The sequence below is a fragment of the Brachycentrus maculatus genome, unplaced genomic scaffold (genome assembly GCF_059751285.1).
Source record: "Brachycentrus maculatus isolate JH-2025_06_01 unplaced genomic scaffold, ASM5975128v1 h1tg000086l, whole genome shotgun sequence".
Taxonomy (NCBI): Eukaryota; Metazoa; Arthropoda; class Insecta; order Trichoptera; family Brachycentridae; genus Brachycentrus; species Brachycentrus maculatus.
In genome coordinates, this window is record NW_028280840.1 from 2592181 (window position 1) to 2616572 (window position 24392).

General features: G+C 38.5%; 2 protein-coding genes across 6 annotated transcripts; both read right to left on the reverse strand.

Moving 5' to 3' along the window:
* Positions 1-40: 40 nt before the first annotated feature.
* Positions 41-22645, reverse strand: kis (chromodomain helicase DNA binding protein kismet). 5 transcript variants are annotated; one of them, XM_088257696.1, is made up of 17 exons: positions 22392-22645; positions 19871-20067; positions 19309-19526; positions 18574-18710; positions 17948-18037; positions 10672-17821; positions 10375-10546; positions 8115-8202; positions 7278-7576; positions 6910-6999; positions 6356-6550; positions 5150-5417; positions 4712-5049; positions 4478-4624; positions 3842-4386; positions 3377-3750; positions 41-3284 (listed from the first exon to the last, which is right to left on the reverse strand). In XM_088257696.1, exons 2-17 carry the CDS (start codon positions 20002-20004, stop codon positions 594-596), a joined length of 12936 nt encoding a protein of 4311 aa, XP_088113822.1. In that variant the 5' UTR covers positions 20005-20067; positions 22392-22645; the 3' UTR covers positions 41-593. The 5 variants fall into 5 exon arrangements, with proteins under 5 accessions (XP_088113822.1, XP_088113820.1, XP_088113823.1 ...); XM_088257694.1 differs by having other exon boundaries at positions 4712-5067; XM_088257697.1 differs by lacking the exon at positions 17948-18037 and having other exon boundaries at positions 4712-5067.
* LOC148310888 (cilia- and flagella-associated protein 263) lies at positions 8299-10277 on the reverse strand. The gene has a single exon (XM_088257700.1). The coding sequence runs from the start codon at positions 10182-10184 to the stop codon at positions 9072-9074; it is 1113 nt and encodes a 370-aa protein (XP_088113826.1). The 5' UTR covers positions 10185-10277; the 3' UTR covers positions 8299-9071.
* Positions 22646-24392: the final 1747 nt, after the last annotated feature.

Sequence of the window (24392 nt, forward strand, 5' to 3'; positions counted from 1 at the left end):
TTAAGATATAGTCCCTACCATAAAATAAAAACACAACAACTGACACATAACATGTGAAGTTTATTAGGATATACTAGTACATAAAAAAAATGCAGATCCTTAAAAAAAGACTAAACAAGCAATAATAATAATAAATATTTTACAAAAACACAATATATTTTGGGATAATAAAAGTTCGCAAATGATTTCATCACGAGGATTTTTTACAATACAAATGTACATTTCGAGTGGTGTAAAAAATGTATAACAATAATTTCATCATTTTATTACACTGTTCACATGGACAGATACAAATTTACACTACATTAGGATCCCCGCAATAAAGTAAATAAAATTTATTTTTTAAAAAAACTCGACGCTATCACAGAAAGTATGATAAATGAAATAAAAATTACAACGAGATATTTTAAAGTACACTTAATTCATTATGAGTAAATTATTTACACAAACTTCGCAGTTGGTGTAAGAATAATACACTACTAGTTGCAGTCTATTTAATAGGAATATGATCATTCCATCAACTTTGAAATTGTTACACAGTAAAATTAAAGAGTTAGGTTCGCCGTTTAATGCTTGCGGCGAGTAGTCGGAGGTCAGGAGGGTCCCGCACCCTGCTGCTGCTGTTGCTGCCGTGCCGCCGCTGCAGCCCGCGCTGCTGCTGCCGCTGCCTGTCGTCCCGCACTCGAGCGCAGCTCCCGCTTCCGCTCCGAAGGCTGCTCAGGCAGCTCCTCACGCTGCCGTTTGCCTCGGGGCTTTCTCTTCTTCCCTTCCGAGTTCTCTTGGGACGAAGGCTCGGACGAAGACGCATCCTCCGCGGCGCTCCCCTTCCCTTCTTCTTCCTTGGCATCGTTCCCGACAGGAGAATCGGGTTTGTCTTCCGGTATTTCTATCGGTGCTGCCGATGCGGACAAGTTAGTCGCAACCAGGGCAGGTGCGGGAGGTGACCGTTTCTCTTCTTCCATGACCATTCCGCCAGCACGAATCACTGTCGACGGGGCAATGAGATCCTCTAAGTCCATATCATTTGTATTAGTGTTAGATGCGTGCGCCATCGGCGGTGTCGGCCGTGGTGAAGGAATATGACTATGAGTATTTTCCGGAGTTTCATTTCGAGCAGATGTATCTTTATGAGTTTCAACAATTGCTGTTTCCTTTTCTGCCAATCGCTCAGGAGGTTGGGCGAAACTGACCACTGTTGTCTGTTGATCATCTTGTGTTCTTCCTACAAATTCGGCTGAAGACTTGCTTAATTTCTCTGTAGAGTCCCTGGAATCGCAATCCTTTCTCTTCGATGATCCGGGACTCACGAGACTCGCGCTCAAAGCACCTGACGCCATTTGTTCAAATAATATTTTACTTATATCAGTTTCTTTTTTATCCCATTTGGCCGATTTCAAAAGTTGCTCTTGCACGGCCGTAAATTCCATCGGAAGGCGAGATCTTGGATTATCAGATATTTTGTTTTTCTCCCCTTTCGATGTTTCTGTGGATTCTCGCTTATCGTGTTCTCTAGCTCGTCTCTCCGAAGCTTTTAAAATAGCATCAAATGAAGAACCTTTACTCAAAGATTCAAGTAAATAGGTGTCATGAGGAAGCAGCAAATGTTGCAACTGCGCTTGTCTGTCTAAAGCAGATTTGTGATGTCTCGATGAAGTAGTATATGTGGAAGAAGACATACTCGGGCCCCTAGAAGTACTCACTTTACCCGAAGTTCTCGATGTAGTTTGAGAAGTGTTACTGTGCGATGTGGAAGAAGCTGAGCTCACTCCTAGACTACCATTAATTAATCCACATTGCGAGAGCGCATCATACGCAGATGACATACCAGACTGAACGCCAAAGGGATTCAGTCCCCCTAAACCCAACGGGGGATACAGCAGTCCCGGATTTGGAAACAAGAAAGGAAACTGCGAAGCTGCATTTCCTGAACCCTTTCCACTAGATGTATGTGTTTCATTACTCTTACGAGATTTTGATTTAGTACTGGAGGATGTAGATGTGGTGCCTTCTGCCGCTGATGTAGAGACACCTAAATTAGCCATATCCATTCCCGAAAATCCGGATAACCCTAGCCCTGCCAAGTTTGCAAACATGTTTCCCGTACTCATATTTCCTAGCATGTTGGGCATTCCTCCGAATGGAAGGAGGAAAGGATGTTTAGGATCAAGACCCGCCAACAGTTTAGGGTCCAAACCGCTAAGACCCGCTAAGAGTTTGGGATCGAAACTGCCGAGACTCTTGGGGTCAAAGGCTAGATTGGATAGAGTGCTTGCGAGCGCTTTGGGATCAAAACCACTGAGACCTGATAAACCCGACAAAAGAGACGAATTTAAACCGGCCAAATTAGAAGCGGATAGTCCTCCAAATCCCAAGTTGGAGGCCATAGTAGTAGAAACATTGCTGGCTGAATCTATCAATGGTGGACGTCCTTTTTTCCTTTCTGGAGGATTATTAGTTGGTGCCACAGACGCCGATCGCGGAGGTCTGGAATCTTGCGAAAGCTTCACTGATTCTTTGATGCTGTCCGTCCACTTTGGATCAATATCGTACATCGGATTCTCTCCTATCCACTGGGTTAAATGCTTTAGTTGCGGAGCTTTGGGGCCGTTCAAACGCTTACCGGTCAACCTGTGCACGACCGGTACGTGTTCTTCTCCAGTGAGTCGCTTGAGGTCTAGGGCGGGTTCGGGTCTCCTCCTACGTCGCTGCGCCATGTAATCAGCCAGAGCGTCATTCGCCGCAGCCGAAGCATTCTGCTCCGCCAACCATTTGTTGACCTTGGCCTCGTGGGAATAAGAGCTAATTTTAGTGCCGGAAAGATCAGCTACTTTGTTTATATCGGCGATCATCGCTTCGTAAGATTTTTTCTGAGAAGACATGGATTGAGCGGATGCCGCTTTTTGATGTTTCATTAAAAGATTTTGTTGTTGTTCAAGTGATTGGGATAAAAATGCGGAAAAGTCTTTGGGAGGGAGTTGCGGGGAAGGCACACTAGTAACCGTAATGGAGAAGGGCTTTTGCGCAGGAGCGGGAGATGAAGAGGGGGGCGCTGCAGGGGTAAGGGTGATGCTGGCGGGAACCGGTGTCTTCCTGGGGCCCTCGGGCGGGGGTGCCGGGGAGCTGCGTACTTCCAGCGGAGTGACGGAGAGAGACACGGAGGAGGAAATGCCGCTCTTGCTGGGACTGGGACTAGTGGGCTGACCCTTAGCCGCTGACAGCCCCAGTACTATTTCATCTAATTTTCTGCGCTTCTTTTCCTTTCCTATTACGGGCTCGGGTTCAGGCTGGAAAAATAAATATTATTTGTGAGTATGTAAACATACTAACATTTGCAGTAATAAAACTCATTATAGCGCGCATTGAACAGTTAACTTACCACATTTTTCCTCTTCATTAATTTACTGAGAGTGTCATCTAGCTTTCTCTTTCCTCCAGTCGGTTGAGGGGGTGCGATGGGAGTGGGAGTTTTCTTGGCCATGGAGAAGTCTTGCACTTCACTCAAATCCAGGGGGGCTGATAGATCCACAGGGCTCGCCTGGCTGGTGGAAGGTGCGGGGGGCGCAGAGGGCCGCTGGTGCGCCGGCGGGGGGGCCGGCAAGGACCCGGAGGGGGCGGCAGGCGGAGGCGGCGCTCCTGCGTGTGCCACCGTCAGCGAGAGGGGGGGAGCGGGAGTGGAGCGTCGAGAGGAATCACTCGAGTCTTCCCGTTCCCACACTCCACTCAATGCTTTAGATAAATTGGATCCTTGACCTGAAAATATATTTGTGTATATTATTTTTTCAAAGGTTCAAATGGCCAAAAGGCTAATTGATTGCTAAAAGATCGCAAATGTTCTACTCACTTTGTGGATGCGCTTGCGGCGGTGGTGGAGTGGAGAGCAAGGCGTGTAACTTGGCTCGCTCGGTTTCCACGTCAATTGCGATGTGCGTCTTTCGTCGCTTGGCCACTTGAGTGCTCACTGGGGACTCTCTGGAGCCGCTGTGAGCGGGCAGAGGCCACTCGTTGTTCTGCACCGCGTGGACAATATGATGCAGCCGAGCCTCCAGGGCAGTGTCCTTGAACCAGCGCACTGTTGCCGGTCCCTCATCTTTATCATCCTTTTCTCCTCTCACCGACCTCGCCAGGGTTTCTAACTCCGACAGGGCACTTCCCGTTTCCGGTTTACCCTCGTCTTCGTCATCCCTCTTCTCCGAGTGCTGTGAGTGCCTTTTGCTCCTTCTCACAGAGGGCTTGTCTCCCTCGGTGTCCTCTTGATCCGAATATTCGGGTTCGTGCACGGGACTGGCAGGGCGCTTGCGTTTTGATTCTCCCCATTTACGGGCGCTATCAGCGTAAGGTAATTTCGGGTCACAGAATAATTTACGATAGGAATCGCCGAGTCCGTGTCTGAAAACAAAAATTACATAAATTTATCCATAAACAGTTAATATATTTTGAACATTTTAATTTGTTCACATACATATAAATAAAATCTTACTTGCAAACACCGATAACCAAAACTTTGTCATGAATTCCAGGAACCCACCAAGGTGGTGTGCCATCTGTCTTCTCGCAGTGACTCATTCGGGAATCTAAAGACGGATGGCATATAATCTCTTCCCTCAGCACTCTCAATAAGTCAATTCTGAAATATAGAGTAACCATCAATCAGAAGTGCTGAAAATTGAACACACATTGTACAAAAAAAGATGATATCGGAATAGAACAATACCTTTCCAGAGTGGTGATGGCTCGATCCTCCCCGATGGGGTCGGCAGTGATGTCATTCATAGGCATCTCCTCCTGGCTGACGTTAAGCCCGCACTGGTGCTTGCACATGACCATGAAGGCCTTGAGGTAGTCGGTGAGGATCTCGTCAGACTTGTCAAGGCGAGCGATGGCGCGGAAGCGGCCCCAGCGAAGGCTTTTGCTGGAGGGGTCAAACTCGACCCCGTAAGATCCCACGGTTCGACAAAATGCTTCTTCCTCGGCCTTGGTCCACCTCCACTGAATCTCCTCGCGTTCTCTTTCGCGAACTATCTGCTCCATTTTCTCGCGCCTCTCCATTTTCTGGACAAACACAATCTCCTTATATAAGTATAATACGTATGACATTAGAACAAAGTCTCGACTCAATGTTATTTGGAATAACGTAAAGTTGCGCATTTACCCTGGCACGCTGCTGCATCTTGAGTTCCTCCCTTTTGTAGTTCCTCTGGTAAGAGGTGATGAGGCGCCGCAGTCTGGTATTAAGGTCCTGCATGGAGGGCCACTGCGGCGCGCCCGAGGGGCCGGCCTCCTGCTCGGCGCACGGTCCAGGCCCTGCGCCGGCCCCCCCCGGGGACGCGGGCGGAGAGGACAATGGCGTGTCCTGCCCGCCGCCTTCCTCACCCTCCCCATCGCCTTGGTCCAGTATGCTCTTCATCATATCTTCATTCCTAAACAAGAATACTCACTTACTTCTGCGCTTATCCTAGCCGCCATTATCAACTAGTACATTGTATATTTACTATACCACAAACTAAAGGGTAAAATAATATAGCCGTAAGGGCCATGTAATCATTTTCATGCCTCGTATTCAATAATAAGTCATTATACAATACAATATCTATATATCCAATCCCCGCCATTAAAGATAGCAGCAAAAATTATAAACTTGATAAAATAGTTTTCCATCAGCAGATTAAAACGTTTATTAATTTCATTCATTAGGAAGCTTAACAAGTTATAAATTTATATAAAATGTTACAAAATTATATAATTTACAGTACTTTATGGTTTTAGGTTTTTTTAACGAGTACATTTAACGAATCTATATGCTGTGCAAGCACGTAAAATTACTACTTTTTAGTGTGGAAACTAGCAGCTTGAAGCGATAGGGGTCAATTCTGCAGTTTCAATTTGAAAAATCTTACTGCGTGCACATTTCAAGTTAATTGCAGCTCTCAACTAAGACTAGAGGATGTTTTTTTTTTAATTAAAACCGTAGATTGCCCAACCGCCACAGGTTTAAGCAGTAAGCCCCGACTGCTTCAAGCTACTGTTTCCGGCCTTACCTGTAGTTTTAAGTATAAATATATGCATACAATTCATATGCAATATAAAAAAACAATTTAAATATAAACTTACCATAATGAAATTGTACAGATTTTGGACAAAGTAAAAGGGCATAGATAGCGTACAGCCCAAATGATAAATGGAGACAGACAACTGTTAAGAGAGTATATAAAATGCTAAGAATAGATGGCATTATAAAGTGCCCATTCTGAATAACATTGAAAAATGAGAAAAACAAAAAGGCAAGCGTATAAGTACAAGATGTATGTATTATGGAACAAGCGGTGAGAGTGAGAGGAAAGTAGGGCCCCCGACTTACTTGATGGTAATGCACTCGGCATCGTCAGGGGGGCCGAGGCGCTGCATGAAGTCAAGCTGCGGGTCCATGCGCATGGATAGGTAGTTCTCGTAGCCATGCAAGTAGGTGCCCACCAGCAGCGACACGTCGCACGACACGTCCCACCATGTACGCGGCGCGGGGCTGTCGGCAGCCGGAACGCGCATCGCCAGAGCACTGCCACACACAACACATACTGTATCCTGCCCCGGTCCCTTACCACCTGACTACGCCACTACTCCGCGCCGGCTCCTCCGCTCCGTGCATACCGGCCGCACGCCCCCGCACTCCGGCAGGCAGTGCAGATTCCACTTCTCGTATTCAGTATTAACAAGGAAAGCGGGAAATCAACAAACCCAAAGCATTACAAATCAATATTGGTATAAATAAAATCATGCAAAATGACGCATGACCCGATCAAAATGAATGGTTTAAGATGAATAACTAGCTCAAAAGACATTAAAATGGTTATAAAAGCGAAGCAATAATAAAGATGGAAAAAAAATGATAGTAATAAGTATGATTCATTCAAATACCTGGCATTTACGCCTTCCGCGATTTGTGAGGCCAAATCTCCAATCACTTCATGTTTTATATAGTACATGAGGCGCACCCGCAATAACAATCTGGAAATTATCAAATTGTGTTATATCATTCACCAAAAAAATTATATATATATTTTTTTTCAATATAACAATGCTACGGAAGTACATTTCTTCCATTGCATTGCCAATTGCAAAATATTCCAGATGCATTTTTCTGGAATATTTTGCAATTGGTACTTCTTGTTGACGTTGCGGATCGCATTTCGGTGTCATTTTTGCAGCTTTCGGCAAGAAGTGTTGGAAACTCATAGGGTAATACTACCAGCAAAATTATGAAAGTTAAACCCAAAAACGCTTACTTGTTAGCGTGACGGAAGAGATGTCTTTTGTAGCTACTTTCCAAATATGCATCGCAGTCATATTTTTCACTGGAACTCCAATGAGATGGATCTTCCCACTTTTGGAGAGAAACTTTAGGCTCCTTGGTGTCCTTTATCTTGAGTTTTTTCTTAGCATTTCGCCCTCGAGGAACTGGGTTATGAAGTCCACTGTGATTATGATCGATGGTGACTTCGCCGTTTTCGCTAGGTTGAATTAAATCCCATATGAAATTTCGAATTTTTTCATCACCTTTATAATGGCGCAGGCAAAACAAAATCTGCAAGAAAATACACGCATTTATAGCAACATATGGAAACATAGCTAAGTATTAATAATTTAATAACACGGTCAGAATAATTACAACTCAGCGAGAACCTACATTCTCTCGGTATTAGCATGGTTGATCATCATTTTGGGATTTTATCAAATTCAGTGTACATCATCATCAAATATATTTTATATCATACAGCTTAAAGTACAGTAAATGCGAATTTTACATTTTTCAATGAATGGAGAATGTCAAAAAGTTGAGTAAAATTGAGGAAATAAAAAATGCATGAAAAAATGGAATTCGATTTCTCAATTTTCAACGGTGCGTGTGAATATATAAAAAAAACCTATTACATATTGTATTTAAGGCTGAATACAAAATATTGTGCAGTTTTGTCAGGTAAATACATTTTTTATTTTTTGTAAGGATACAATTCATATTTATATGAATTTGTAATCTGTGTTCAAAATTTTTATTTAAATAATAAAAAATCATTAAGTGAACTGTTTAAAACTTTTGGCTGTTAAATGAAGAGTAAGCTTACAATTATTCTGGCACAATCTTCGATGTCAACAGTTGTCCATCCTCTTCTGAACTGATTTTTACTTAAAATCTCTTCCCACCTAGACCACCTGAAAGTGAGCACAATGGATGTTACTCTATATCAATATAAATTACCTTTACCCGTCCTTTAACACTGGGAGTAGTTAACTGCCTGAGCATTTTTTTTCTACATTTTGTATATTGTCATTGTTAATCTGATCTATAATCAGATGAAATTTACCACACTCCCTAGTCCCTCGAAAGATCCCAGCAATGAGCAAATGCTGAGAAATTCCTGATCGGCCCACACTAGTTTATCCCCCCCTTTTCCAACACAGATTAAAATAAAACATGTTTTTAACTATTAGTGATAAAAATCCACTCAATGACCTATGAACCTTAAGCAAGGTAAATAATAAATGCAATTTTCATCTAAAAAAAAGGTCCCTTAAAATCCAATTTGGCAAAGACAAAAATCCGCAGTTCCTACAAGGACTGCTGGAGAGTTAAACATTTATTGAACTAAATATCTTGTTTTATAAATAACATTCATCATTTTGACAATTTTGAAATGTAAAATTATTAAAAGTAATTTTGGATATATCATGTACCCCACCTGAACATCAGTGGACCGGATTTAGTTAAACTACATGATCCTTATTTTTCTACAATTCTGACAAAAAAACTTAAAAATCCCTTAAAAAAAAGCAATAAAATTAAGAAAATATAATTTAAATGACCCAAGGTGATTTCATAAATAATTTGGTTATCTTTTTCCGCATCTCGATTTCCACTAAAAAAATCTATTTGGGGTACAATATCAGGAATAATATTAATAATAATTCCAACACTTCACACAAAACAATTTATTGCTGCATTTCTATGTAACCATTCGAGTGAATCATGATTAGTGACAAAACAGAATATTAACATTTGAATTGAATTAGTCATATGGAAATCAATTGGGATGTCTTCTCATGTTGAGGTTTTTAATGCTAGTTTGAAGATCATAGAAATCAGCTTTTGTCTGGATATAATTAACAATATGTGGAATGCAATGCTTCCTCTTGAGATCATGAATACTTTGAAGCTTTTTTGTAATTTTCTTTATATCAACTTCTACTTTCTCAACATCGGCATTGACAGTTTGAATTTGATTTTTTCTTTGCACACAGGAATCGAGTAAAGATTTTAAGTGGACAGACTTTTCGTTCAATATCCTTTTTTGTATTTTAAAATTCAAAAATATCTCCGATGCCATTTTCTTCACATCGATGATTTGCAATCCTTTTTTATCTATACGGTTTAGATAGCCTTGATTTTCAATAAAAATCTTCTCAAAATCGATTGGCCGCAAGGATTTCCCCAGCTCCTCTTTTCGGAGAAGAACTGCTTTCATCTTGTGGAACTGAATTTTCAGAGTACTGATGAGAAGTCTTATCTTTCCTATTTGAGCATCGGTCAAACTCAACCATTTATTCATATACTTTATCCAAGCCTCAGCGGGGATCTTCTTGGAAATGGGGTCCACAGCATTAATAACTTCATCCTGAAATCTCACTTTCGCTTCTTCTAGTTCGTCAACTCGTAAATCTATCTCTTCTAAATGAGCTTTCAGCAGGCGATTGGCATTTTTGGTGTTCTTTTGTACAGTATCCAAGGCTGTCTCCAAATTATCCATTTCTTTTCTTATCATTTGGGACTTGTGCGTAATTGTGATCTTGGGTCCGATGCCCAAACCTCCAACACGAGCCTGAGAACCCACTTTAGAAGAAGAAGCCATCATTACACTCGACATAGCCAGGAACCTCGCCGACGTTCCTCCCGATATAATAGAAGTATTTCCTTGAGGTTGTGAAGAAAATTCCAACATTTGTTGCACAGCTACCAGAATAGATGGATCTTGTCTCACGAAGAATCTCTCGATTACTTCATTTTCCAGATTGATCATTTTATTTTGGAAAGTCAAATTACCTACCGATTCAGCTAAATATTCGTCAGTGAATTCATCAATATATAAATTAGCATCTCCAAAAAGTCCCGCATCATTTGCTGATTCTAACTTATTCATTTTCAAAAAATAAACACATCCAAGTTCCAAAGATTTAAAAAGGATTTAATACATTTTACTATCATCAATAAAAACAAAGGTTGTCGCCACGGTGACAAAATCAATAGTTCACTATAGTTACAGAATCAATGCATGTAATTTTGTGGAGCAAAAATATCTAACTAGGTAGGTACATATCGAGTGAGCTTACCCAAATGTTAAAAGCCCTCTTTCAATCTTGAAACATTCAGAACGTGCCCAGTTGCCATAGAGGACATCATCCGCAGAGAAAATACCATCATGGCGAGGAAGGTATTCATCATTGCATCTACGACCTCGCTTGCTCAATTTTTCTTTGCGTTTTTTATTTCTCAAACTGACCCCTGAAAATAAACAAATTATTTTTATGTTAATGTAATTTTTTTTTTTATTTCACAAAATAATGCTTTTGTCAGTGAACTAACTTATTTAATAAAAAACTAATTATTTAAGACATAAGTAACTATACCTTCTGCTTCATCATCAGACATATCAGGAGTAGAATCTATATCGGACATCTCGAGAGCACCATCGTCGTGCCCGTAGCGTTTGATCTGAGTCCGCCTTCGGGGTTCTGACATTACAAGCACTTCTTCAACCTTTTTCTCTGTAGTGTCAATTTCAGCTTTTTTCGCCCATTTTTTCCAGAAATCTGGGTCATCTATATCAATATCAGATCTTATTCCGGATGAAGAAAAGCTCGCCTTGGAAAAGGTGGACCCCTTTTCAGCTTCCATCAAGATTATTTGTGTTCTTCGCGCAAGAATTATATCAATATCCTCTTCGCAGAACTTATCACCGGCATTATCTTCATCCATGACAGCTCCGTACGCGCCTTTCTTCAGTAAATCTTCAATTTCTTTCTTGGATAGTTGTTTTGTATTTCCTTCCTTTCCTCCTTGTGAAGTATTCATACTCTGCAGAATGGCTTTATCTAGACCGAGTTTCATAGAAGCTTTGTCGAACATTTCTCTTTCGTAGGTGTTACGGCACAGCAATCTGTATATCTTGACCATTTTCTGTTGGCCGATACGGTGGCATCGAGCTTGGGCTTGTAAATCATTTTGCGGATTCCAATCGCTGTCATAAATTATAACAGTATCAGCCGCTGTTAGATTGATTCCTAAACCACCAGCCTTTGTGCACAACAAGAACACAAATCTATCAGAGTCCGGTTTAGAGAATCTATCAATAGCTTCTTGTCGCATGTTTCCCCTTATTCTACCATCTATTCTCTCGAAAGGATACTTCTTGTACATTAAGTAGTCTTCTAATATATCTAAGCATCTAACCATTTGGCTAAATATTAATACTCTATGTCCGTTTGCTTTAAGCTTTGGTAATAATTTGTCGACGAGAACCATCTTGCCCGACGACTGAATGAGAGCTTTATAGTACGCTTGTTGATCTTCTCCGTGAGATTGTTTGTAGTCGTATTGAATTTGTTCTTCCGCCCCGTTGAGCAGGTACGGGTGAATACAACACTTTCGTAGTTCCATCATTGTATTCATAAGGTTGGGAATATTGGCGGCGGATGCTGTGCCTTTGGAAAGGAAAGAGAAATTGCGTTCCAAAATTCCTCTATAATACTTCTTCTGAATATTGGTGAGTTCGACTTCGACGACAGTTTCTTCTTTCGGAGCCAGTGATTTTTCAACATCCTCCTTTAGACGTCTCAACATCATCGGTTTCAGAAGCGCTTGTAATTTCACAACTTCTGATTCAGTTTTCAATTGCCCAAATTCAGTTAAGAAAGCTTCACTACTCGAAAACTGAGACGGCTCCAAGAAGTTAAGTAGCGAAAAAAGTTCATTGACATTGTTTTGTAGGGGCGTTCCCGATAAAAGTACTCGGTGTTCCAAGTGGAGTTGTCGAAGACCCTCTAACAATTTACAATTTCTATTTTTCAATCTATGGGCTTCATCTATCACACACAACCGCCAGTTGAAAATGCTGAGATCTTGAAAATCTGTCACTATCACTTCAAATGTAGTGATGAGTACATTAAATTTGGTTATTTCTTTGATGAATGTACCTTTTTCATTTTTGTAGAATAGCTCATATTCTTGGAGCATACTTTTACTTTGCTGAGATCCATGGTAGACAATAACGTTCATATCTGTCCATCCTTCCAACTCCCGCTGCCAGTTAGGAATGGTGGACAGCGGAGCGATCACGAGGAAGGGTCCCCGAATTCCCAGTTCCCAAACCGAGTGAATAAACGTCAGACTTTGGATTGTTTTTCCCAATCCCATTTCATCTGCGAGAATACAATTACGACCGTTGTACCAAGAAAACAGTAACCAGTTGAGACCTTCCAGCTGGTATGGCCGAAGTGTATTACCCGACTTATACACAGGAGACTCTTTCAACTGTTCCCACTGTTCGGGCGGTGGTCTTCTTTTGAACTTCCATTTCTCCTTTGCTGGTATAGCTCGGAATATTTCAAACTGCTTTATTTTTATCGGATCAATATCCTCTTCTAATTCCCATGTGCTATCTTCATGCTGTAAACTTTTCCATTTCACTAGATAATGTTTCACCGTCTCCGATGTGGCTGGATCGATGTGCTCCGATACATCCAAGACTCGTTCAACTTCTACATAATCCGGATTGAACGGTTCTTCATCTAAATACTCAAATATATTCATCTGCTGAGCTTGTTTCTGTTTGAATCGCTTTATTTTTGAGAATATTCTTTTATCTCCTTTATATAATTCATCTTCAGTTTTCCACTCACAGTGCAGGTATGAAAAGTTGCGATACTTGACAAAATATTCCTCAACATCTATCATTACAGGTGGTAATTTTTCCACATTTTCAGAAGGATCTTTGATATCAGGTTTTATAGCGTGTGACTCAGCTAAAACTTTTCTGGCAGAAATGTCTTCACAAACTACTATTTTTTTTTCTTGAGGGGTTTCTGTACTTGTACCATTTTCTTCGACGTGCTTCAAAGCTTCAGAATCGGGTGAGGCTTCAGACTCAATTAGTACAGTGTCACTCTTCTCCGAGTCTTCAGACAATTTTGTCAAATCATTAACTGCATTTTCAGGAATAGTCAATTTAGCATCTGGGTTTACAATAATTTCCTTTACTTCAGCATCGTCTATTTCATCTCTACGTGATGATTCATCTAATGCAGAACCCTTTACGGCTGAATTGCTATCTAAAGTAATATGAGATTCAATTATATCTAATTTATCATCTTCAACAGATTTCTCAATTAAATCACTCTGTGCAGTGACTTTACTGCCAGAATTATCACATTCTTTACTTGCTTCACTAGAATCATCCACATTTTGAAGGTTAATATTACTTTCTACATTATTTTCACCTCCAGATTTAACTTCATTTCCAATTTTAATTTCCTCACAAATATCTTCATTTCCATCCTTCACGTCGTTAAGTGTTTTTATTTCGTCTGCTGCTTGAATTTTTTCTTCAGTTTTCATTTCATCTTCAGATTTGATTTCATTTTCTGTTTTAGTAACATTTTCAGTTTTTATATCTTCATCAGTTTTTGTTTCATTTTCTGATTTAACTTCATTTTCAGATTTGATTTCATTTTCTGATTTAGCTTCATTTTCTGATTTAGCTTCATTTTCTGATTTAACTTCATTTTCTGATTTAATTTCACTTTCGGATTTAATTTCATTTCCTGAATTAATGTCATTTTCTGATTTGATTTCGTTTTCAGATTTAATTTCATTTTCCAATTTAATTTCATTTTCTGACTTAACCTCAACTACGGCTGGTTTAGGAACCTCGGGAATAAGCTCTCTTTTGCCCATGCGTGATGCTAGAACATACTGTACTACCATTGAGTCTTCATCGGTAGTATTTATATACACATAGTTGGGTTTATTCACTACATCAGCTCCGCTCACAGATTCAACTTCTTTCACAGGGGTTGTTTTAGGTTCCTTTGGTTTGACCTCTTTTTCAATCTTCGATGTACTTACAATTGCAAATTCATCATCAGACAACCGGAGCAATACATCATCGGTATATTTTTTCCTCTGAGTGTGTCTAGCAGAACGACGTTTGGAACTATCACAATCGCCTTCGGGTGGTGGTGAAGGAGGAGGTGTAGTGATGAGGTCATCTGGTTCTCCGTCAGACTCAGGGACGATACCTCCCCTCTTTTTACGCTTTGGACCAGATGGACGTTTGCTTAGTTTTTTTGCCGAACCACTTGTCGCTGTTTTATTGCGATTTCTGTTACTAGCTTTCTTTTTTATTGGTGAAGCCGAGTTGGAATAAATATCTTCATCCAAATCATAAACACTTTCATCTCTTTCTTTTTTAGCAGCAGCAGCTTCTTCCAGCAATTCCTTTATAGGAATTTTGGAAACTGGAATATCATCAAAGTCTGTCACTATAGAATCATTTGCCACTGATTCGTTGAGTTCAGACACAATACTCATTGATGCGGGAGGACTATTTTCACTTGTAGTGACCTTTTCATCTGAATTTAGAGTTTGAACTTCTGAACTTTGCAAGGATTGGTCCAACTCCACTTCGCTCGAAGATAATTTCTTTTTTGTACGTTTCCGCTTTGGCGCATTAGGATCCTTAGGCTCCCGTTTCTTTCTCTCTTTTGGAGTTTTAGGTGTTTTAGGTTCCTTAACTTTTGGTTCTTTTGGAGTTTTTGGTTCTTTCGGGGGCTTTGGTTCCTTAGGTTTTTTCTCCCTGGGTTTTCGAAGTATTTTTGATTTTTTTGCCTTTGAATCTAATAAATCTAGATCGCTAGTAATAACAGTGTTTTCTAGCATCATTTCAGTAGATTCTGTGGTGTCTGAATTAGTGATTGACTTTAAGCCAGTGCCAGGTGTAACACAATCTTCGGAAACTGGCATGTTTTCTAAACTATGAGGAACTGCAGGCATAAGAGCTGCTATTTTATCAGCTTTTTTAACTCTCGGCTTTCTGGGTTTCGTTGGTCCTTTTGATCTACCCCTACCAGTTGTACTTGAAACTTGTGGACTATCAATCATAGGTGAACCATACATAGGGTTCTGCAAGATGCAGTGTGGCTCCCCTGAACACTTGTCGTTGGTTTCATGTAGTTGAAGAATATTGTACTGTTCTTGTAAGCGCATTACTTTTTCTTGGTTTTCGGAAGACGGAGCCATGCAAAAAATTTCCTGAATCTGCTGCCGAAGGGCGGCCCTCTCCTGATGATGAGTAATAGGTGTTTCGTAAACATTTGTCATTCCAGGATGAGGAACCATACCGGGACCCATCATAGGAATAACCCCAGGAGGAATTTGCCCTAAAGGCACATTAGGTCCCCGAGATCCCAAGCCCATATTTGCTATCATGGGATTCGAACCATCATACTGACCTTGAGGAGGCATTCCCATTTGGCTCAAGTTAGGTGGCAATCCGAGCATATTTGGATGCATCGGAAGTCCAGGCTGCATATTTGGAATTATTTGAGATTGGTTCATTTGCATTTGAGGAGGGATTTGAATGGAATTTGGAGGTAAATTGGTTGCAGATAAGTGAGATTGGACTTGGTTAGGAGGAAGGTTGAGAGGTGTAATGCTATGAGGCATTGTACTCATAGTCGAGATCGTAGAGGAAGGTACATTCATCTGTTGCGGCATATTCATTCCGGGCTGTTGTGCAGAAGGCTGTCCTTGTAAAGCCATACTATTGAGTCCCAAATGTTGAGCCGGGATACTGGGCACATTCTGAGTTTGACCCGTGATCACTTGAGACTGAACTGGCTGAATCATGACGACGGGGGATAGTACTTGACTTGCTGTACTCGGAACATTAATTGTTTCTTGAATTGTCTCTACAGGTGCAGAATCTTTATTTTCATTAGATGATACATTTTCAATGGGTTGACTGGTTTCTGTATTTGGTAATTCAGTTGGAGTTTGGGATACAGAATTATTTTCTGGAACCTGGTTGTCAGAATCTTCTTTATAAGTATTAGAATCAGGCACTTCCACGGTTGTTTCGGGTGATTTACATTTCTCTATCGGAGTCACAGATCCGGGACCAGCAGTTGACGAATCAGGGTTGCAGTCAACTTGCATTTTCTCAAGTGTTTCAACTTTGGATTCTTCAGTCGGTTGGACAACATTTACCTCATTTATCACCGGTTGACTTGGTGGTAGTTGCTGATCAACACTTTCTCTGGCATTCAAAACTGGAGTCTCGGCAATTCCTTCATCTAATGGTTTATGGTAAGTTGGTATATTGGAATGGGTGGAGACAATCGGGGTCAACTGGGGGATGGGTTCTGGAGTAGACCCATTCAAGACACCCGTAGCGATGCCCGGTCCCGGCCTGTGCACAGGACTGTGCTGCCACGGCTGGGGAGATGCGGGCATACGGGGACCGATCACTGGAGACATTGGATTTCTCAATCCTTGGAAAGGATAATCGTTACTGGCATTGACTGATCCCGGGAGTACCATCTGTTCGAGCGCCTGCAGAGTGGTCTGCTGAGGATATGTAGACGTAGGTACGGGAGAAGATGTCTTGTTGGTCGGCAGAGGGCGAGGGCTTAAGGTGCTCTGCATGTGCGGGTGGGGAGACATGTTAGGCGGTTTTGCAGGTGACATCACCGGACGTGGTGACATTTGAGATGCTTGCGGCCGCGGAGACATCTGAGCTCTAGGTGACATTTGAGGTGATAATTGCGGATAAGGTGCTCTATATTGGGGACTAGAAGCATCGAGAGTGGATATCGGTTTACCCGCGGAGTACTGATTACTCGTGCTCACATTAATATCGAGAGATCTCTGCATGGGATGCTGACCATAACCCATAGAACTGGAAATCGGCAAAGGGTGGGGTGAATTTTGAGAATAGTTCCCCATGTGATGCAACTGCTGCTGGGAGGCTTGGTGAGACTGACCCATATGTACATTTTGTAACTGGCTCGGGTGGCTCTGAGGATGCCCAGAGAGACCAGTATGAGGAGAGCTAGGTACATTTCCGACACCTTGATGAGAAACAACTTGGTGACTCTGATGGGGGCCACCGGGATGCAAACCTTGGTGGGACTGACTCTGCAGGTTGACAATATTTTGCTGCGACACTTGGCTCGGATGAGGAGGAATATTGCCATGAGATTGGACTGGGTGGGGAGAATTAGAGTGATTAACGCTTCCAGGCACTTGCAAGTTAGGATTGATATGATTGGGTACACTTTGATTCATGTGTACCGGAACGCTCTGATTGGAGAGTGCCCCCTGACTCGGGTGAGTAGGGGCCATGGCCTGATGCGAGTGGTTGGGATGAACCGGTTGAACATTAGCGTGAGGCTGTCCCGGGTGACTCGGAGGCCCCTGGTGTATCGGATGGCCGGCTAGACCTTGATGCGGAGGTTGACCGGCGTGGGGAGGCAAATTCTGATGTTGCGGAGGATTTTGCGGGATGGGCTGATTTGGATGATTCGGATGATTAGGTACAGATTGGAGAGGTTGCCCGGCATGCGGCTGCCCTTGCGGGGGTAAAGCCCCTTGGTGCGGAGGAATCCCTTGATGCATGTGCGAGTACTGATGACCTCCCATTTCCATCTGATGATAGGGCATGTGTTGGGTCATTCTCCCTGGAGCCTGTTGATGCATCGGTGAATATCCTTGATATGCCTGAAACAAATCAATAAATGTGATGCCTTTCGTTAAATATTTAGCTTACAATTAGGAACTTCAATAATGTAGTAAAACTTTATTATAATTGTACGCGGTTACAGAGATGAAATGCACTGTCATTACCTGTTGGTGAGGGGTATGTTGTTGCGGATACAGGTGCTGCTGCGGTGGGTAGTGCGGCTGGCGCTGCAAGTAACCACCTTGTACTCCCACCTGTATCATACGCAAATATCTATGTTTATACATGAATGTTTCAAGCGGGAAAAGGAAGTACCAGATCAGTGGACAGAAACCATTGTGAACAATGTCTTCTTTTTTTATTTCGAGAGTATTCTTATCAGTGTCTTGTTGTCTTATTATTTTGTTACAATTAAGCAGATGTACCAACATCTCGCACACTATATTTAGTCAGCAATTTTTATTTTCTTAAAAGCATTAAACTGGTAGACAGAAGTCCATACATAACTAAGCTTGGCAAGTTATTCAGAATTTTTAAGAAGAAGAGTTATCATTTAAGTCTGAATATTATCAATATTTTTCCTACATAATGCCAAAAGCATAGATTCACATTAATTTTTTCTTTAAAATTCCATAAAAAAATCTGAAATATAAATAAATATTGACTATTTCAACAGCATTATACTAACGGTCCTTTTTCAAAAATATAATCTAAAAAAAAACAAAACAACCCAGTCCCTTATGCACCATAAATTTGAGATAAGGGTAAAGTGAAGAAAGTTAAAGTGTACCTGCTGTTGGGGATATTGGTGCATCTTCTGGTGCTCATAGGGGTGAGGGTGAGGGTGGGGGTGGCGGTAGCCAGTGCCAGGCGGGGCGTATCCCCTCACTCCTCCTGCTGCTCCGGCCCAGCCTAACTCTCCCATACCTGTATTCACACAAACCATACTTTATTATGATCAATTACATTGAGAAGAAATCGGTCGACAAAATAATATGTTCATTTATAACACCATTTATTCTTCTGCACAGTTTTACAATGCTTATTTTCGCAAACAAATAAAAGGAAGTCGGCCATGCACATACGACTACATATGTAATAAGTTGTAAGAAAGTTTCCTCTACTTAATAGTACGTTAATTCTAAACTGGCAAAAAGCTAAGTAAGCATCTTTTAACAACTTTGCACCTATAATGAAAATAATATTACATTTTAAATTGAAAATGTTTACAAAATTGTTTAAATTGCAGATGCATTAAAGACGTCGCAATATATATGGCACAGCCATTGTAATTTATTATTATTATTATTGTCATATCATTACTGAGCATGCAATGGCTAAAACTGATTCTTCTCTTAATTTTTCATGTGCAACCAACCTACCAAGGCAAATATATTTCTCTCATCCCAAAATGGAAAATCTAGTATGAACCGAGTGACCATGCTTTGCCAGGCATTCAAATTAATGTTTTGGCGACATTTCCAAGTGGTTGGTAGAAGTGAGGTATTGGTGCATATGGGCTAACCATGATGGTGGTGCTGCGGCATGGAGTACAGGGCGGGGTCAGGCGGCGCGTGGTAGTGCGGCGGGTACTGCGCGGGCGGGCGGGCTTGCGCCCGGAAGCGGGCCTCGCCGCCACCCCACCCGCCCCCCGCCCCTCCGCCGCCACCCTCCATCTCGGGCCCGAACTTCTGGATGGGGGCCTCCTCCTGACCGGGCTGACTGTAACTGCTTGCTGTGTACCTATGTACAAAAAACATTTATTATGCACTGAATGGTGGGGACTGACCGGAGTTATTTCGCCACAACGTAACATGTTACGATGCAAGCATTCGTATAGTCAGTACAGCGAGCCGAACTCGAAGCGAGTACTCCATCCGATGTTTGCCGCGAATGTTACGTTACGACGAAATGCTACGGTCAGTACCCACCTAAATGGAATCAATAAGCATAAAAGCATAGTTTCTGTAGAAAAATATTGCTAAAAAAATTGGAAATATTTTTTTTTCACATTATCTTTAGGAATAGATTGCCCGAATATGCGTCAGTATTTCAAGAAGCAGGTTGGACATAAAGCAATAACTAACCCTGGTTGATTTGGTGCATCTCTGGGCGCGCCTCCTACGGGTGGCGCATTGTCATCGAAGTTGTCCGAGCCGAGATCTGCCAAGCCGTCCAGCATACCAGTGCCATCTTCTCCAAATAAGTCGTAAGAGTCCATCGCTCTAGGAGCATCCCACTGCAGGAGACTCCCGTACGAGGGCTGCCATCCTTATGTCCAAATCTAAAATCGTACTAACTGATTTGGTATTTCATTTTAAGAATATTGACCACTAAAACTACTTCATATTCATGTAACATAACATGAAACATAATGTAACATTAATTTGATTATAAAGTAAATATTACAATCACAGGTTAGAGAAACCTGTAAGCATAAATGGCTTATTTAATTTTTATGTCAAAAGAATAAGGCTCCATACTAAATCATTTTAAATGCACATCTAAAAACTCTTACAAAAAACAGAATACTAGGCAGTCAGTAAAAATAATGTAGAATAATTTAGTATTGTAATGTGGTGTTAATCTTTACAATTTATAGACACAATGTATCAATTGCATATAACTAAAAGAGTAAACCTATTGCTTTTGTGAAAAACTATATAAATAATGTAAAAATAAAAATAATAATTTAAAAAAATCAATACAATGTACTTTATTCAACTCAAAACATTCAGGGTAGGCCATGTTGATAAGATTTGTACACATTTGTAAAGATTTCTCAGTTTTCACACAGCATATATTTTTAAGTTAACACATGTATTTTTTCCTCCTATGTGCATTTTGCCCGCTATTACAGGGGTCATCTTCAGGGTGCTATGGTACTAAAATTGTTTTAATTGGGAGGAGGAAATATATGAGTTAACCCAAAAATTATGTCGTCCATTACTAACAGTGGGTGACATAGTCTAAATTCATATTCAAAAGTCAGTTTGTAAAAAAAACTTTTAATGGATTAGTGACTATTGCAAATTATAACATAAATACTTACGTTTCTAAAGCACAATGGAAAAGGTTGATGGTTCATCCCACACAAGGGGAAAAGCTATACGCTTATGATGAAAATATAACATAGAGCGTGACAGTCTTTCCCTCAGAGTAGGATGTGATGGTTACCTTTGGTCAATGAGCCAGTATTATTTATCAATTTCATATATTAAATTACCATATTCTGGAAATTCTATTTTCATAATGAAGAACCAAATTACTGATATATTTAAGTAATGGTTTTAAAAAAATACATTTACATATCGTAGTCATACAGGAGAAAGAGACCAAGTGCATTGTTTTACAAAAACGTGATCATTGACTATTTGATATCTTACTAGCTTAATATTGCCCTGAAAAAATCCCAAAGGATTTTAAACTTGGAAGTATAACATATTGACTTAGTAAAAATGACTAGCTGCATTGATGTTTATTTTCTTGCCAAGCAAAAGTGACTTAAATGGCCTTCCTGAACATTTTACGTTTTGGTAGTTGGTCACTTTCTCCTGTATGACTAAGATATAGGATACAGTATAAAAAAACAACAACAAAACATTCATGCGACTAAACACTTCATAAGTCCTAAATCATGATTTAAAATTCAGAAGAAAAAATGTAACTTCAATGTCAGAGAAATTTTACAAATGAATTGTAGATACAAATTTAAAAAATATGAGCTTTCAAAGATTCAAATGATTTTTTTTAGAATCATACAAGATTTACTTGGCTAGTTTTTACAACATAATCCATGGTCAGTAAATAAAATCATTGATGTTGCTAATCCTAAATACTTTAATGTTGGAAATTTGTGGAATGAATCAATAAAAACAGCTAGTAATTGTTTTGTTTTTTTGTAAACTCTAGACAGAAAGCTTACTATCGTATGTAAAACATTATATAAACATTGTGATCAAAAAGATATACTTGCTGCAGCGTTATCAATATTGATAATCAGAAACAATAAGACTATTTTCTCATTATCTACGTTTATTTTGAAATAGGTCAGAATATATACCTTATTTATTTTTAATAACACACCCCCAAATAAAAAATCTAATAATCTTAGGAAATAAGTCGACATTTGAATGTTGTTAATCAGAGTGGTAAAGACTAGCGAGATCCAGAATGCGGAACAATGAACTCGAAATCTTACTGACGTGCCTCGCCGACAAAACTCAGAGATGGCGACCGGACACTAATTATAGAAGAGGTGTCCATTAATGTCAAATAAATAAATAAATACTCCAACTTACAACTATCCAGAGATGCGAAAGTCAATCGTGCATTTCGGTCATTCACTATCGACACTTTGTATGCGTATTCGTGGTGCAAATCTCGATAATTAGCCGATGCAAAGAAACGAGATTATACGATTCTTTCTAATGGTGCTTACAATGGCATAGAAATTAAAATCGGCTTACGCGGAACACAAATTAAAAAAATACCTCGAAACAAATAAATCGACTTAACTGTCTACAAACAATACAAAAATTAGAGAACAATCAATTCACATATTACAAATAAAAATAATTTAAGATATTTAATACATTATGTACTCACAAACAGCGGGGCGTCGGACCTAAGCCAGACCACAAGATGGACACCGCTAACTTGTCAAAAACTCAAAACACTCGCTTACAATTACTAATAAACACAATTACTTAAATCTTTCACGTTAAACTTTTGAAAATATCCATACAATTTTACAAGTATAGATATATTTTTATTCATGTTCAAGTAAAACAATTATTTTCGGGCCTAACACCCCACAATCATTCGAAACTCCATCTTGATTCGATGCAATACATATGTATAGAAAAATAAACTGCGTAGATAGGTATGTAATCTGTATAATGAATGTCTATTGTCGAGAATTCATTTTTAGTCTATGACCAAGTTCAATATGTATATACCTACATATAGGATACACTCAAGATATTTGTACAATCTCGGATGTGTCTCCTATCGTATATATAATTGGTTGAACTAGATAATTGTATTAAAATTCGAATAACCTTTGTTGCCTTACAGTGTGTAATCCAAAAAACAGTCGGGTTCGTTCAAAAATTTCAATACAGGAAGACGTTATATTTTTTGGCTACAAATTTATAGGGCAGACATTATCAGTAGGTATATCAAAACCCGTTTATAATAACTACAGAAATAAATGAAAACTTGGCTTAGTTATAAAAATTTTTTAAAGTAAAAACTTTTGGTTTATAAATAGCCTCAGATCCACCTCCGCCGTGTAATATTTGGCGCATTTATCAACCTGTATGCATCGGGTTCCATTTCCAGGGAATGGATAAGATAAATACTAGTGATATTAGTTTAATATTTATTCTTATGTAATATTACCTTGCTTTCATGTAGGTAATGATCAAAGCAACACTGTGTGATACGATGTGTGCGTTTTGAACTTTTGGGTGCAGATAAAGGTTAATAGTATTGCACACTTCGCTTAATCAAGCAGATTCATATATATATTTATATTTATATATGTATATATATACATAAAAATATATATATATATATATATATATATATATATATATATATATATATATATATATATATATATATATATATATATATATATATATATATATATATATATATATATATATATATATATATATATATATATATATATATATATATATATATATATATATATATATATATATATATATATATATATATATATATATATATATATATATATATATATATATATATATATATATATATATATATATATATATATATATATATATATATATATATATATATATATATATATATATATATATATATATATATATATATATATATATATATATATATATATATATATATATATATATATATATATATATATATATATATATATATATATATATATATATATATATATATATATATATATATATATATATATATATATATATATATATATATATATATATATATATATATATATATATATATATATATATATATATATATATATAAATATATATATATATATATTTATATATATAAATATATATTTATATATAAATATATATATATATATATATATATATATATATATATATATATATATATATATATATATATATATATATATATATATATGTATATATATATATATATATATACATATATATATATATATATATATATATATATATATATATATATATATATATATATATATATATATATATACATATATATATATATATATATATATATATATATATATATATATATATATATATATATATATATATATATATATATATATATATATATATATATATATATATATATTTATATATATATATATATATATATATATATATATATATATATATATATATATATATATATATATATATATATATATATATATATATATATATATATTTGTATATAAACCAGGTCTGTGACCTCAGAATTTCAGGTTTTTGACAAAGAAAAACGCGAAAATTTTACATGAAAACGAAAACAAGGTTTATTTCAAGTATTGACTTGGTTTTTGAGCCAAACCAG

Excerpts from the sequence above, each read along its gene's own strand:
- LOC148310888 (XM_088257700.1), bottom strand. The coding sequence starts at position 10,184 with ATGAATAAGTTAGAATCAGCAAATGATGCGGGACTTTTTGGAGATGCT.
- kis (XM_088257694.1), bottom strand. The coding sequence starts at position 20,004 with ATGGACTCTTACGACTTATTTGGAGAAGATGGCACTGGTATGCTGGAC. Across the intron at positions 18,711-19,308 it reads GCCGCAGCACCACCATCATG|GTATGGGAGAGTTAGGCTGG; the intron begins GTTAGCCCATAT and ends GTGTGAATACAG. Across the intron at positions 6,551-6,909 it reads GCGGAAGGCGTAAATGCCAG|TGCTCTGGCGATGCGCGTTC; the intron begins GTATTTGAATGA and ends TGTGTGTGGCAG.